General features: G+C 35.9%; 1 protein-coding gene and 1 long non-coding RNA gene across 4 annotated transcripts in view; one reads left to right on the top strand and one right to left on the bottom strand.

The window, feature by feature from the left end:
* TRIQK (triple QxxK/R motif containing) overlaps positions 1 to 17,289 on the top strand; it is a 342,742-nt gene that overhangs the window by 88,772 nt on the left and 236,681 nt on the right. Inside the window, exon 6 of one of the 3 annotated variants that reach the window (XM_006943299.4) lies at positions 372 to 3,489. The exons of 1 other annotated variant lie outside the window; for it this stretch is intronic. In XM_006943299.4, coding sequence (XP_006943361.1) covers positions 372 to 485 — 114 coding nt within the window. In that variant the 3' untranslated portion in view covers positions 486 to 3,489. Of the gene's footprint in view, positions 1 to 371; positions 3,490 to 17,289 lie in introns of those variants that run through there. One more of the 3 variants, XR_006592646.1, reaches the window with a different exon arrangement.
* LOC123383177 lies at positions 2,814 to 9,761 on the bottom strand. The gene is made up of 3 exons (XR_006592647.1): positions 9,612 to 9,761; positions 3,936 to 4,061; positions 2,814 to 2,950 (listed from the first exon to the last, which is right to left on the bottom strand). It is a non-coding gene; the product is annotated as an uncharacterized LOC123383177 (long non-coding RNA).

The following is a 17,289-nucleotide window of genomic DNA, read 5'->3' as shown; positions in this document are numbered from 1 at the left end:
AGAACAGGCAAACTGTGAGCATGAACCACACTGCTTGCACTGGCGTCTTCATATCCAAACTATGCAAATATTAAAATTACAAATTTTAATTTTGCTATGAGAAAAGCACAAACAAATTAAATGGAAATAATAGTAGGAATGAGTCACCCTCTGATGTACTTGTCATTGCAGTGCGTGTTGTCAGGTACAAAATAAGTTACTTTACTTCATGACAAGAAGTGATAATCACAAAGAATGTGATTATTAGGTTCAAACTATTATTCTAGATGATGGAATTATATGGTGATTTTATCTGATGAAACTCAAAACATTAACCAATCTCTTCATCAATTTCAACCCTACTTTTTTTTTTTTTCTTTTTTCCTCCTCAGGAAGTTGGCCTCGTACTTGCAGCTATATTGGCCCTCCTACTGGCTTTCTATGCTTTCTTTTATCTCAGACTGTCCACAGATGTTGACCCTGATCTGAAACCAGATGAAGATTAGCTGAACAGCAATCAATGCATTAAAGGGAAATAATTTCATAAAAGCACCCCTTGGGACCAATACTTTCTAAAGTACTGAAACTGGAACATCTTGGATTCTTTCTGCTGGTATTTTTAGTTTTCAGAAATATCTTTTTAAATAGTTGCATAGGATATCAAGAAAAGAACCTTACCTAGCAATGTAGTATAATGTATGCTCCCGGATACTTTTATAAAAATCTTTGTACTTTGACAGGCAACCTATTCATGGTGCGTTTAGATAAAATGGAAAACAGATCCCAAATTCTTCGGATGTCTTAGCCAATTTATGTGTATAACTTCATCGCTTACAGATTACTAAATCTATTTTTGTTCCATATACATCATAAGTAAAAGTATATATCCTCATTTACAGAAACATTCTCAAATCAGATTCAGAGCCTAAGAAGGAATAAAAAGTCATGGGGAATTTTTCATTTTACAAAGAAGCCCCGCTTTCTTTCCAGACATATTTTATATCATTAGAGGAACTATCTGCACATACATCTACAGTAATCTTTTTCCTTCTTTGCCAACTGTTCAGTGCACATGTGCTCCATCAGAAATGGCACCTGGATGACAGAAGCTCAAAGAGTCACATATGTCTCTAAAATAGAGTTCCTTTCCTCCTGGGCTGTCTGAACTGGTGTAAATACAAAGTTCAGTTGATCTTGATTTTAATTAACTTATTATTCTATTAATATAAACTTGGAATTCTATTTTAATTATGTTGTTCTGACTGCGTGCAGTATCAGTTTGCCCCTCTTGTTAGGGAGATATGTAACAATCTGTCATTTAATTGTGCAGTTTTTTTTTTTTCCACATAACAGTAACGAAGTCCTACCTACTCAGAATAATCTTGTTGGGTTGCCTCTTAAATCTGAACTATACGAAGTGGGTTTACAAAATTACATTTTGTCTCTTGAGAGTTAGTCAATCACAACTGTTTTGTGAAAAATAAATAATGAAAGAAAATGTATGCCTCACTACTCACATAGGTAATTTTTTGTTTATATAAATTTTCAAGATATTTTGCATTTGTCGGAGTATAATAATGTATTCAATATTTTTACTGGTAATGGAGTTTTTAAAATAACTTTAGAACACACGAATACATAAAGCTTTGAAAATGGGAAAATATGTGTCCACAGCACATTTGTTAGCTACTACTACCTTACAGAAAGAAGCATAGAAAATTAATAGTTTGAAACATGTGCACAAAGGGTTTTATATCATATCCATTGTATTTATGAAGAGCAAATAAAATGTTAAGGTTGTTTTCATATTTGCCAAGAGAAGAAAGCCGTTGATAAATTCCCTAGATCTTCTTTGAGACTTTTGCAGATAGTTGACGATGACTGTATAGCATTATGTTCTGTAGAATTTTTTCAAGTAGCATAATTTATTTCATCAACGTGAAAACAGCCAAAAGTTCCAGGATCCTCACAGATCATTTATGCCAAACATCTGAGGGCAAAATTTAGCCAGTGTTATTTACTGGATTCTTCTCCTTGAAATCACAAACTCATGAGACAGACCAAGAGTTCTTATACACTCACCACAGCAGACCAATCCAAGTGGCATTTTTAGGAAAGGTTGCAGCATTTAATGCCATGTGGTATGTCTGTTCGTGAAGTGGGTGGCAAGGGAATATCCAAGCTGGCATTTTGGATATGATGGGCCTTTTCCTTTCCTGAGTGACACGCCACATGTCAAGAAATACTGCTTTTCCCTCACTCCTATCACATTTACGTGAACAATTTTCACTTAGTTCTTTTACCTCCCATATGGTGTTAAAAACAGTCATATCAAATAAAGATTATTTCTAATTTCAGTAGTAGTTTAAATGAGAAGATATATAATAATTTGTTTATTAGATACCTATCCAAGTGAGATATAACAGAATTCACAGTATTTAAAATAGGTGAATATACTCTTGGAAATGTCTGAAAATTCACTACTGTGGAAAAAAAAATGTTACTGTCCCCTTCTGTTCTTGAGGTGTTCTTTTGAGGGGAAAAAGTTGTTTCTGATAGTAATAAATATTAGTTTATACATAGTATAATTACAGGCAGGTTTCATTACCTCGTTTCATCGATACCCTGAGTCTCTGGATAGTCCATTTGTATAACTGACCTTACGACGCCTCCAGAGAACCACAAGTCCCAAAGGCTCAACACTGACTTTAATAAATAGCAGGTAAACAGAGGCAACAATACAACACCGTTTTCATGAAATGCACATTTTTCATATTCGTATTGTCTGGGAAGCAGCCTGCAGAGAAATCCCAGGTTGAAATCTGGTTTGAATCTTTGAAGACAGGGAGGTGATATTCGGCCTGCATTTTCAGGGGACCACACTTCTGAACAGTGAGCGGTGTTTGGCATAAATCTGAGACTGGCACCAGACACAAATTTCAGACATGGGTTTTTCTCCTCCAGTAATGCACTGCTCAGAGGAATTCAAAAGACAAGAACAGAAAAATTGAAGTTAGAATCTATTTGTTAACAGGGTCTGCAGGATAAATTTCAGCTAATGCCGTAGACTTCACATCCAGCCTCAGGGATACTGTGAATGAAGTTCAAAGAGGTGCTGGTTCTTATTTTGCAAAATAAAGCACATATAATTCACCTGAGAGGAGATACTGTGAAAAGATAACTTCATCTAGCATTTCTTTTAAAACAAATGAACAAAAAGCATATCATAGGACCGATACGGAGTTTGTTTTAAGTTGGCAAATACTTGAAGATTTTCAGTCTTTTTAATTTTTCAGGAATACTTCCACCCCAACCAGTGATTGCAAGATCCTGAAAATATGTTCTTTTCCATTTCTGTAATTCCAGTAGCATAGTGATCTGCACATATTTAATAAATGCATGTTAAAATTTAAGCTAATTTCTTTTAGTCCTCTCAGAGTCTGGTACAGTGCTGCATGTAATAGATGATCAAAAATTATTTGCACAATAAATAAAACTTAGAAATCACTATATTGGTTAACTCCGCATTTAGCATTTATGGTCATTGGATGTACTAGGACAAGTACATGTTTCAACCTGTTCATTTTAAGATCAAGACAACTAGCGTTAAATTTGCTCTAGAACGGAAACATTGCTCTTTTCTAGGAAATCGAATATGTTATTTTTATCACTATTGTTGAGAAACACACGCAGTGTTTTTAATTTAACTTAGTATACATCCTCACTCCCAACAAAAATAAAACTAAATTTTCATTATAATGCTTAAATTTATGTGAACACTAAAGCAGTAGATTTTCCAGATTCTAGAATGATACAGTCAGTGATAATTCAGTAGAGTAAATTATGCTTTACTTAGGCGGGCTTCAGAAATAAAACTTCTAGAAATTAAACTTCCAGCCTTTTCACGTATTTCATCCGTAATGTAAGGTTGTTGAGCCAGAGATAAGCACACTTACCTTGGACTTCTCTGGGGAGGTTCCTACCACTTCTCCCTTAGCAGCACTGCCTTCTTTTATTAGAACTGCTCCAATGCAGCCTAGATAGAATGATGTTTGCTAGATTTTGTTCCACTGACATCAGACCTACAATCAGTACAACCCACAGTTAAAAAAAAAAAAAAGCCTAGCAGATGAATTCAGTGCCAACAGAAACATTTTTACTATTTTATTTTGTATTTTAGGTATGCAGGTGAGTATGGAGGGAGCTGGGAGAGTCACTCAAAGAACTATACCAGTGTGGAAATATCCATAGCGGGCCAGTAAATTCATCTAAAACAATTGAACTGCTGCCCTATTCAACATAGTGCCTCATTCTTAAATAATTTTTTTTTTATCCCTAGCAACAGACATGAGATCCTTATTTCAAGAAAAATAAGATACTTTACATGCCAGAAGATTTTCTGATGACAGTCCCCCCTCCTATTCTTCATTTTTTAAAACAACAACCAAATTGGTGGGGAGGCAGCCAAAATTTGAGGTACCAGTGCCTCTCGAACAGATGTCGCACCATTATTTTTTAGCTCGTTTAGATGAATAAACATGTTAAACTGTGAAGTATTACATTTTAGATTTTTTCATTAAAAAAAGAGACAATCTGTTTACTGTCCTAATTGAGACAACAATCCTTGTGGTTGCCAGTTTTGGCAGTCATAACAATGAACTATAAATATTTGAACCAACCAAGTAAATGGTGACTATAAAGGCTATAGCATGTGTAAAGTTCTGTTTTCACGGGCACCCATCTTAGTATGGCATTTTTTTTTTCTGACTTCTTCAAATACAATTGTGTAAATCTGAAGTTTCATGGTAAGCCTAAAAGAAATTGATTTCAATATCTAATTTCGTTCTAGTTTATTATCCTTTTTAGTGTTCAGCTATCCATCTGCTTGTAACAAATTGCTTCTGCAGTTGCTCTATTGAATGTGACAAGGCAGGTCTTCATCGGATTGCCTTCTCTGTACTTCCTAGGGATAACACAAAGAAACCAGAGATTTTTTTTTTCTGTTTTCATATTTACAAAGTGGGGTTAAAGACATTTTAGGTCTCTTAAATTGCAGCAATTAGTCTTTTTTAAGAGAAGGTTTTATAAATAAACCATGTCCAGATATAACTTTGGGTGTAATGTCCATGAGAAGGAGGTCACAGTGTTAGCCGCAATGGGATGCGTTGCGTGGAACGCTGGTATGCTCACATACCGGTTGGAAGATCAAAGAGAAATCATTCAGACAGAAACAGTTCTTTAGTACGCTAGTTCCCAAACAATAGTCCAGGTACCGAGTGCGCTTATGGGCATTTGGAGTGCCATCGCTCCCTTTACCTACCCGGCGTCACCTACTCCGACCCTTCGCCTTCTCCTCTGTCTGTTCCAGTTCTAAACTCTAGGCAGTCTTTAACAACATTCCCTTTCTCAGTTTGTATGAACCTCACATGTACGTTAGGTCATACTTAAGTATGTACTTACTATGTTAACTGCCTCTACTCAGTTGCTTAAAATGAAGATTGATCCTCATCTGCTTTTCCCACTATCTCTCACTTCTTACTACTGGCTTCTTTTTTATCACTAACCACATGCATTACACAAAACTAGAGAGAAGAGGATAATGAACCCCAGCGTACCCATCACCTAACCTGAACAATTATCAATATTTTGCCATTCGTTTGTGTTTCCCCCATTTTTTTTTTTTTGTAACCTGAGGTATTTTAAAGCAAATCCTAAATAAGAGGACATTTTACCTATAAATATCTCAGTATAGATATTTCACAAGAACTTGCATTTGTTTGTTTGTTTGTTATTTGTTTGGGTTTTTTTTTCTTGCATTACTAAGAAGCTATTATCACAGCTAATAGGATTAAATAGTTATTTCTTCTTATCATTTATTACCAAGTCCATATTAAAATGTCCCTAATTGTCTTCATGATATCTATTAATAATAGGTTTTGATTCAAGATCTCTACTGTATTTGATAGTATGCCTCTTAAATTTCTTTTATTCTATAGCAAACCTCTGTTTCTTTAATGCCATTGATTTGTTGAAGAAACCAAGTTATTTGTCCTCTTGAATATCCAATAGTCTAGATTTGGTCTTTTTCATTTTGTTATTTATTTTAGCCTTCTATTTTTTTATATTTTCTGTAACTAGGAGTTAAATCGTAGGCTGAATTAGATCCAGATAGTTTTATTACTATTATTTGTTTTTAAGGCAAGGGTATGTCATCATATTTAATGAGACATATACTCTGGTTGTTTTATTTATTTTATTTTGTTTTTATTTATTTTATTTACTTCCTAGGTCTGTTATCTCATTAGGTATTACAAAATGACATTTTTCTGTCTTTCCTTCAGTATTTAAGGGAAATTATTTAAAAAAAAACACTAAACTATTTGTTTACCTTAAGGTATGGTTCATAACAAGAAAGGAAGGATAAATACTTGAACCTTTGCCTTTATCAAATGTCAGTAGGTTAGCACTCTCTATTAGTGACCAATGGAGATTTGACTTTCCTGTTCCTGTTGTTGCTTTTATTGTCCTTGTCAAGTCATAGATTTTTACATAGGGGAAATGTGTTTCAACCCATTGCAATCATCATTCCTTTCAGCAGTGAAATACAAATTCCATTATCATGCTTTATGTTAGAGGTATTATCATTAAACTCATGAAAGTTTTGTGCTTTTATATGATTTTACATTTTTCCAAAAGTGATAGCCAGGGCAGATTCTTAAAACGATAGGAATAAGTGGTAAATGTGGGAAAAAAAACTAACATTTACAGGTTATATGATTAACTGGAAAACTACTAAAATATTGAGTAAGATTTATGTAATATGGTCCTTTAGAAAATCACAAAATTGATGTGAAAGCCAATTGCTCTAATAATTATAATAGCTAAATATCATAATATAAAATATATTTTACAATCACAATCAAAATTATGAATTGTCCTGAAAAAAATCAGCAAGAAATATGAAGAGTCTTCATCGGAAAAAAGACCTTACAGGGTAACATAATCAAATTTTAATAAAAACGAGACCAACTGTCTCCCTGGATGAGATGATTCAATATCGTACAAATATAAACTTTCTTCTAAATTGGAAACAGAAAAGAGAAACTTAATCCACCAGATATTAAAGTGTATTATAAAGTTATAATAATTAAAATAATCTCATAGTCAAGGAAAGTAGACAAGCAATAAAATGTGCAGTCGGGAAATAGATCCAAATATAAATATTTAATGTGTTATGTAAGTCATGAAGATGGAAAGATAGATTATTTATTAAATATATTAAAACAATTGAGTACCCATTTGAAAATTAAAAGATGCCTATACCATGACTTAAAACAAGATTAATTTCTGATGAAATTTATGATTTCTAAATGGGGAAAAAAGTATTAGAAGAAATTGTAGCATTTTTAGAATCTTTTAGTAGAGAAATTATTTCTAGGCATTGATTCATGAGTCAGAAATCATAAAGGAAGTACTCATGGATTACAACACATTAAATTAAAATCTAACACACAGCCCAGCACTCAGTGTTAATTAAAGATGTGAAGAAACAGTTTCTTTCATATACTGCTTGGGGGAATGGTAATCTCGAGAACACACTTTCTGGAAGACACTTTTGCAGTGTACTTTAAAAATCTAAAATTTCATATATATTTTAGTTGCCTTCATATCTCTAGAAATTTGTTTCAAGATAATAATGCCTGTAGTGTGCAAAAATGCACAAAGTATATTAACCACAGCACTGTTCGTAACCTCAAAAAAACTGAAAGCAATGTAAATGTTCAGCATAAGAGTCTTTTTAAATGCATTGTGTTACATCTATTAAATAAAGTGTGATGGATTCATTAAAATAATATATATTTATAGCTACTGAGAGATACGGAGAGAGAGGTGAAGCACTTAAAAATAGGATACATGTGATATTCTATTTTGCTTGAATATACATGTCTGTGTGTCTGTATACATGTGTGTCTGTATGAGTATGTTTGAAGACTATTTAGCAAGAAGGTAAAGGGTATTTTTGGATATTGGATTATAATCCAATCCTCCACTCTACAGGGAGGACTAGAAAGGCAGTGTTTAACTGAGCTGTATCATGAATCCAGACACTTGCTAAGTCTGTCCACTTCTCTTCCCGTTATGTTCTTCTATTTTTCCTTCATTTAATAACCATAAAGCACATATCAGGTACCAATAAGTCATCTTTCACAATTCCCCATCTATCCACTGTTAGTATGGAAAAAGACAGTTCTGCTTTTCTTATTTTTATTTTTTAGTGAGAAATTTAAGAATGCTTCAGAAAGGATCTGATATTTAAGTTTATTCATTTTCATTCAAAAAATACTTATTGAGCACTTGCCACATGGCAGAACTTGCTTTGTGCTTGCAATAAATCTGTGACTATTAAGAACTAGAAAGCAAAAACAATATTCTTGCTGTCATGACATATGATCTTGAGAGATGGTAATGGTTTCATCAAACAGAAAAAGAGGGTGAAAAAGGTATTCCGAGTAAGAGAAAAACCAGTATTAGTGCTTGGCCAGTTCCAGCTGGCGTCTAGAATACAGAATGTATGTGGCATAGTGGGGCAGGAAGTTTGGTTATAAATGTCCTCTTGTGCTCATCGTTAACCTTCTTTCCTTTCTCTGCCTAAAACCATTTTCTCTTATTTAATCCGTAAAGCGCCTACATATCTATCCTTCCAAGATTTATCTGTTGCCTGATAAATCCCTGGACTTTATCCTCATAAGCCCCCCCGCTCCCGTCCCCCATCCACCCAAGGCGATTCTTCTCTTACATAGAATTTATTACATGATTATCCATTTATGTGTCTGATTCTTCAACTGGACTCTAGGTCTTTAAGGAAGGAACTGTGGGATTCATCCTGAATCTCAAAAGCCAAGTGCTGCCCTAGCCCCATGGTTTATACCACAGTAAATACTTCTGAATGAATAAGTACTACACCTCATTCCCTAGAACAGGATTTCCCCACGTTCACATTTACTGACATTATGAGCCAGATAATCCTTCGCTGTGGAGATGTGTCCTGTGCATTGCAGGGTGCTCAGCAGCATACTTGGATGCTAGTATGCAACTAGATGCCAGCAGCACCTTCCCGGCCCCAGTTATTGTGGGAGGAGGTCATCCAGAGGTTGACCAATGGGGATGGAGGTCCCTCGGCCCGCCCCTGTCTTGGGAGTGCACTTCCGCTCCCAGGCGATCTTCACAGCCGAAAACGAAACGTCGATTGTCAAGGCTGCTGGCAACCTCGACGGAGCACTGTGGCCTTCATACTGTCTGAACCTGGGTAAGCCCTCTGTGTTAACTTTTAAGATTGGGTAGTGCCTCTGTCCAAACAAGCCTTGCTTGTTAAACCTGCCACCTCCCAGCCTGGCGTGCTCTGCCTTTCTTGGGTCTCTCCTTGCCGGCTGCGTCTGGGGGCCTGTTACAGATTTCACCTGGGAAGCTCCCGAGATTTCGAACCGAAAGTTAAACCCCAAAATGTCTCCAGACATCGCCACATGGCCCCTGAAGTCAGAATGACTGCCATCTGTACCACTGAGAACCACTATTGGTATCAATTCTGTGTATAATTTTATGTTACAGTTACCACATGCATTTTGGTATTATACCGTGTTTATCTGAAAGGTGTCTGCTGTTCAGAAAGATTATTTTGGAGGGCGCCTGGGTGGCTCAGTTGCTTGCGCATCTGACTTCAGCTTAGGTCATGATCTCCAAGTTCGTGAGTTCAGGCCGCAGGTCAGGCTCTGTGCTAACAGCTCAGAACCTGGAGCCTGCTTCAGGTTCTGCCTCCCTCTCGCTCTCTCTGCCCCTCCCCCACTCATGCCCTGTCTCTGTCGCTCAAAAATGAGTAAACATTAAAAAAATTTTTTAAAGAAAGATTATTTTGGTATTTTTGAACATTAGTATTTTTATTTAGAGGTTTCTCTTATACCATTTTTTTTTTTTTTTTTGCTCTTAAGCTTTTTCATAAATACCTTTTACTCTGGGGACTGTCAGGCTTACATAATGTCCTTAATTCTCATCCATTGCCTATAAAACAGTCAATAATCTTGTTTTACTTTCTCTTTTGTCTTTTCCTTCTGTTTCAAAAGGTTTTCTTTCTAATTTGCCAGAGCATATCCTACGGAACACATAGTGCATACACACTTCTCTTCCTTCCACCCCTGCCCCTCCCCTCCTTTTAGGTATTTAATTCTTAAATTTAACTCTAAAATTAAATATATGAAATACTCATCAATTCTTTCGCCATAGATCTTCAGGTTATGTGCGTGTTGAATGAAGCCCATCCACACAAGCAAGGACCCATATGTAAAGTATTCTGTGAATTCATGAACGTTTAAAAGTGGTTTTCTGTTGGGGGCATCTGGGTGGCTCAGTGGGGTTGAGGACCCAACCTTGGCTCAGGTCATGATCTCAAGGTCTGTGAGTTTGAGCCCCACATAGGGCTCTGCTCTGACAGCGCAGAGCCTGCTTGGGATTCTCTCTCTGTCTGCCCCTCCCCCACTTGTGCTTTCTTTCTTTCTCAAAATAGCCTAAAAAAAAAAAAAAAGTGTTTTTCTTTTGCCTTTACACTTGAGGGGCAGTTGGCTGTTTCTAAAATACTTGGCTTGCAAGTTCTTTCCTTGAATTTCTTTAAAATGTTTTCCACTAATTTAAGAAACAAAACAGACAAACATAGGGAAGGAAAGGAAAAATAAGATAAAAACAGAGGGAGGCAAACCATAAGAGACTCTTAAATACAGAGAACAAACTGAGGGTTGCTGGAGGGGAGGTGGGTGGAGAGATGGGCTAAAGGTGATGGGCATTGAGAAGGGCACTTGTTGGGATGAGCACTGGGTATTGTATGTAAGTGATGAATCACTAAATTCTACTCCTGAAATCATTATTACACTATATGTTAACTAACTTAGATTTCAATAAAATTTTTAAAAACACGTTTTCCACTGATGCTTTATTTTGTATGTTGCCCTTGAGAAGTTTGATGCCAGCCTATTTTTTTTAAATAGCAATTGGAAGTAATTTGATCTTACTGTCTGTATAAGCTGAATGTTTTTCTTGGCCTTTAAATTCTTAATTGTTTCTCTAGGGCATGTCTCAGAGTTTGTTTCTGAGTTTTCAAAGACACACAGTGGGCCTTTTGAATATGTAAAAACAATTATTATCATAGTCCTGAAAAATTTTCTTTTGATTATAGTTTTACATATCAGTTATAGCACATTTTGTTTTCCTTCTTCAAAGACTTCAATTATATGTATGTTGAACTTTCTTTGCATATCTTCCATTTCAACCATTTTCTCTTTGACCATTTTACCTTATCTCATTTTTATCCTCCTCTTGATTGTTTTCTTGCTTTTCTTCAAAGTCTCTTACTCAGTTTCACTAGAACCTATGATACCTTGGATACATTTTAATTTATTTCTGAGATGGACTTGTTTATTTTTCTTTGGTTGTTCACTGAGATTAATTAACTCTTGATGATTTACTTTCTTTTTTTTCAAGTAATGGGATTCATTTATAAATTTTTGATTCTTATGTATATCAATAATACATCCATATGTATACCTGCATATCTATATCCAATCGGCAGCTGCTTATTTGACGATTTTCAATTAAGTTAAAAATTATGTTAGAGTGTCCTTCTGTTTTGCGGATTTTTCTTTTTCCTTTTGTTTTTGTTTTTGTTTTTGTTTTCTTTGGTAGGGAGCATTTCATCAGCTGAAGTATTTTGATTTGAATTTTCTGTTTTCTTCTTCCATTAGCTTTGTATGGAGTTGGCTTGATATTTTTTTCCTATTCCTACTTATTTTGGGGGTAGAGTCTGTAATCCAGGAGTGCCCCCTTCTGTCAGCATGGTAAGGCTGGTTTCTTATATGAATAGTCTTGGTGGTAGGAGAGACAGAATTCGTATGCCTGTGTCTTTTATTTCTGAAAGATCCTCAGTTTCCCCCTCTTTCTTCTTTCTTCTTTCTCACTTCTACTACATCCTCATGGGGATAATATTTTCTCTACTTTTAGGATTGTCTCCAGGAAGTAATGCTTTTTGAAACTTCTGACTTCTTCAGGACCACTCTTTCTCAAACCTCTTTCCTGTAGCTGATAGTGTGAACCACCAAATACTAGACCCCAAATTCTGACACTTTGCATTGTACTTTCTTTTTATAAAAAGTGTTCCACTTTCTAATGGTATCTCTTAAGCTTCCTTTTTCCTTTGTTTGGCATCTACAGGCTCAGGAGATCTTTTGGAATGTGGTGTTTATATCTCTGTTTATGGGTAATTTGATCATGATATTTTCCGTAAATAAAGCTATAAAGGCTTGATTCATTTGGGATTTTATTTGTACTCTTTTTGATATTATCATTTTGGGGGGAAGACTTGAGGAGAGATTCAGTTTCAGGAGGACACTATTATTTCTAGTCCCAGAATTTCTTTGGAAATAGTTTGAGATTGAGTCTTTTCTAGGTTAAATGTGTAAGATCACATTGAATTTGTTTTCTACAGGTTTTATTATCTTTTGATTGTAAATTTTTTGTGTGTCTATAAGTTGCATATCCCTATTTGGACTCCATAATTTGAGGGGAGGGGTCTAGTAGTTTTGATTTTTACCATAGTATCTGGTACATTAACTTACACATAATAGTTTCTCAATAAATATTTGTTATTTGGTTATTAAAGCTATCATTTACTGATATAAGAAAATGTTTTTATATGTCATATTTAAAGCAAACATTAGGGTTATTTATAGATCTTTAAAATTTTTCTTACATGAACAAATGTTGTGAAATATCTGCTAAAACAATTAAAATATAGTTCAATTTTCTAAAAGGAAGCCATGTTTCAAGGGAAACACCCATCCGAGAACACATTCTCATGAAATAATAGAGACTAATTTCTCCAATTCATATTTTTCTTAATTCTTTCTCTATAAAAACACAAAAGAAAACTTATACATTTTGTTCTTTATTTTAGCATGTGTAAAAATTAAAATAGCAAACAATAAGGAAATATAACACATTACTGTAATCTCTGCTATTTATTAATTCATTTAATTTATATGCAAATTATATGTTTTAATAATCATAAATTGCTTGGCATCAGGTTGTTCCTAGTAATGAGCAGTTCGAGAGATGGCACTTTTTTGAAATTCTAATAAAGCATTCCATGGAGCCCTCTTTCTTTGTGAACATTGCTGCCCCTTGAAACATACTGAAATACAGAGCTGAAATGATTTAAAACCTCAGAAGGTTTTTAAGGTTGGAATAGGAAGGCACTCTTGGTTTCATGGCTAGATCTGAACATTGAAGTTAAGAAGCAATTTCAAATCAATCTGTAGAAAGGTTTTACCTCTGATCATGAGCAAACAGAGGCCCTCTCTCCAGTAGGTGTCAGGAGTCATGTGATGGACACTAATGATGTCTGCTGCCTTTTATCATCTGTCAGGGACAAGTCACATTTATTTCCACACAGACAGTGAGAACATTTAATGAAACAAAACAGCATTATCGAGCTCCAGGTTTCCCAATCCTCTTTGGTCCTAGAAATGAGGCGTCAGGTTCATTAAATTGTGGCTTGTGGAGGGATACCACAATTATAGTCTACTGAACCAAAAATTATAATAAGATCCCAAAGCAAGGCTTTAATATACACTAACCTCCTCTCTCTATTTCACAAGTTCAAATCAATACACCAAATATCACAGGCTTAGGAGATGGATGTGTATTTATGTTTTATCATTCTTTAATATGTATGTTCATTAAAGAAAAAAAAATACAAAACTAATTAAAAAAAAAAAACTCAACCCAAATCATAGTATCCAGAAATATTCCCTAGTAATATTTATATATTTGTTATTTTCCTTTTAGCCTTATAGAGCTTATGATACATATTCTTAAAAAAATACGTAATGTATTTTTTCCCAGACTTCAGTAGCCTGTGGCTACAGCAAATTTTTTTTGCCTTTAATCAAAAGACCCCAATTTTTTCTGTCTTTAATCAAAAGATGCATAAATGTGAGCAGATACAGGTCTACCATACTGCCATATTCTTTCTAATTTATTCATTCACTCCGTAAATGTTTACTGCATGTCCACGACACGCAAGGCACTTTTTAGGAACTGGAAATGTAGTAGTGAACTAAAATGAATAAAATCCCTGTCCACACAGAGCTCACATTCTGGAAGAATAGGTAAGCAGAGTTATGAAATAGACAAATGAAAAAATATATAAAAATACATAAACACAGTATGCCAAGAGATGAGAAGTGCTTGGGTGAAACAGAAGGTAGAGGGGGTGGGATGAGTGTCCCCATTCTCCTACTTGCTCTGGCACGGCCACAATTCACACTAGGTTTGATTGCACCAGACATGCTTCGACCTGAGGGCCTTTGCACTCACTGTTCTATCTTTATGACTCATTCTTTCCCCTCTTTCTCATCTTTGTTCAAATGTCACCTTCTCCTTGAGACCTAACTACCCTATTTAAAATTGCAATCTGATGCCACCTCTCCTGCCTCCAGTATCCCCCAGCCATTTAGCATAGTCCTTTTTCTTCATATTGAACACTCCCTTTTGAACATTCTGCATATTTTCCTTGGCTGCTCTGGATATTGTCTGTCTTTCAGTCTTCATCCACTGGCATGTAAGGTCTATAAAGGCAGAGGTTTTTTCCTAGTCAATCGTGTATTCCAAGTGCTGAAACTAGTGCCTGGCCCACGTAGGTGTTCAAAAAAATATATGTGAGATAGTTAAAGCGGAGATGTTGAATAGGCAGTTGAATATCACAAGACTCAAGTTTTGAAGGAGAGGTCCAGGCCAAAAATACAAACTTGGAAGTCATATAGGCTGACATTTTAAGTCATGAAGTTGGAAGAGATCTCCTAGGGAATGAGTTAAAATGGAGAAGAAGAGAGGTTGTTGGAAAAATCGTTAGGCATGTCAATATCAAGAAATCAGCAAGATGAGGAAGATCCAGGGAGAAAGGCTGAGAAAAGTGGGTACTGAAGTAGGAACACTAGTTGAGCATGGTCTCCTATGATCTAAGCAGACAACATGTTTCATTAAGGAAAAGACCAGCAAATCTGCAGTATCTGTATTTTTGCAAAAGAAAATGCAACATCTCTTCAGTGTTACTGCTCTTACAAGTACTATACTACAAGACAAGCTCCATATTTCTGAGTAGTAAAAACAAATTTTTATTGTCACTCCAATCTCATCAGAAAGTGTTACAGAGATTCTAATTTTTATAAAATTAACCACATGTAATACACATGTGTAAACTGCAGTGTGGCCCAGGAAGTGAATAGCAAACATCTTTAGTGTCTTAAGATGCACCGATTCTACGTTAGAGATCGTTGATCTACAAAGTAAGACTCAGAGGGACCTCAGATTGAGATCATCCCAAGAAGAATTCATCATCTGCTTTCTGCATTCTCTTCCTCATCTATTTTCTACATTGGCACATCCTACTGTAGAAGCCTGGCTGGCCCACCCGATTCTTCTTCCCTTCTCCAGCCAAGGGGCTAGCTGTGTTTGCTTCACATCCTGCCACCTTCACCCCTGTGCTCATTTCTGCCTCGTGCCCCCTCTTTCCCTACTGTGAGCATCTTCTTCCAGGCCCTTAATACTGTGCTTTCAGTTTTCTCTTCATGACCAACTGTTGGAAAAGCAATCTTTCAAGGCTCACCTACGTTTACTAACTCCCCCCTTCCTTCCCCACCTATTGCACTTTGACTTACATTCTCCTCCTCTTATCTCTACATCTGTTCTAGCTGAGATTACTGATAATGGCCTAACTATCCAACTCAATGGACACTTTTCAGCTCTCACTTTGCCTGCCTGGGGATTTGACACTGTTGGAAACAATCTTCTACTTGACACACTTTCTTCTCCTGACTCCACATTATTTTTATTTTCCACTTTTCCACCTGATTCCGTGTAGCTCCCTGTGTGGCTTCCCTTTTGTCTCTTGGGCCTTAAATTTCAGTATCCCTTGGGGTTTGATCTGTGGTCCTTAGCATTCCTCAGTCCTTAATCCACATGAACCCCTTGTTCCAATCTAATTAAATCTAAAAAGAACCATTCGTTCCCCAGTGCTCACCTGTTTCCCCTCCCTGCTTTTTGATGGTGCTTTATCACCTGTCCAGGTTCTTTTTCCACTGTCACTGCCGCCTGCTCACTCACAAATCTATAGGACTGGTGCCTCAGGACTCAACTGAAACGGCACTTTCTCTTCCTCCCCAGAGCACAACTGTACTTTTCATAAGGCACTTACCACAGCTCATCAAGGATTCGAATTATTTATGTAACCTTTTATCCCCCTGCAGGCTGGCCCCGTGTCGAATACATCCTTTCCTACATTGGCCTTGGATTGCTGAAACTCAATAAATGGACTGAATACAGAATAAATAAATAGGAATGTCCAAATGTTAGAATGACACAGTAGAGTCATAGAAAAAGGTCATTTGGTTAGCGACTTCCAGAATTGCCTACCACACTCCAAATTAAGGACTGAACAGACTCGGTCCTGTTGGATTCCTGTCCTGTTGAAAATACTGTGGTTGCAGGAGCATCTCAGTGAGTGATGGCTATGGTAATGATTCACTGAGAAGTAGATATCTTTTTTTACAGTCCTGAATAAATGGACACTAAAATACAGAAACACATTTACAAATATGCAAATTAGAGTGGTTATCTTTTCTTCAGTTACTTTCAATGAACCACTTATATGTACATCAATACTGTTATTTCACAAGTTTTTATAATGTTTTAGACATTTATTATGTATGACTTCACAGTTCTTTGGGTACCTTGGCAGAGTTCACTCTGAAATACAATTAGCATTAATGATTATTAATAACGTTTTAATGGAGCATTATATTAACATGTGAAGAGATTAGGGCTTATTACGCTTGCTACTAATATTCTTCATATGATAATTTCTTTAACAGTTCTAAAATTTATTATGCTATTATATTGACCCCTTTCCTTGAGCATTGCGTGCGCTTACAACTACCAAAACCACTGCATTTAATTACCTAGGAATAAAAATCGCAACAGAAGGTATCATTTATTGAGCATTGTGCCAGTCTAGGTGCGCTGGTAAGCCCATGTGATCATCTTCTTTGATCCTCACAGAACCCTGGGAGATAGATAACATTGTTTTCCCTGTTTTACACTGAAACCGAAGCTTCAAAAAGTGAAGTGACCTTTTCAAGGTCATAATTTAGAAATAATGGTTCTAGGTTTCCAAAATAAGAATGTCTGATTCCGGAGACAGTCTTTTAACCATGT

The sequence above is a fragment of the Felis catus genome, chromosome F2 (assembly GCF_018350175.1).
Source record: "Felis catus isolate Fca126 chromosome F2, F.catus_Fca126_mat1.0, whole genome shotgun sequence".
Lineage (NCBI taxonomy): Eukaryota > Metazoa > Chordata > Mammalia > Carnivora > Felidae > Felis > Felis catus.
The sequence above is the reverse complement of the archived record's forward strand: the minus strand, read 5'-3'. Positions and strand labels throughout refer to the sequence as shown.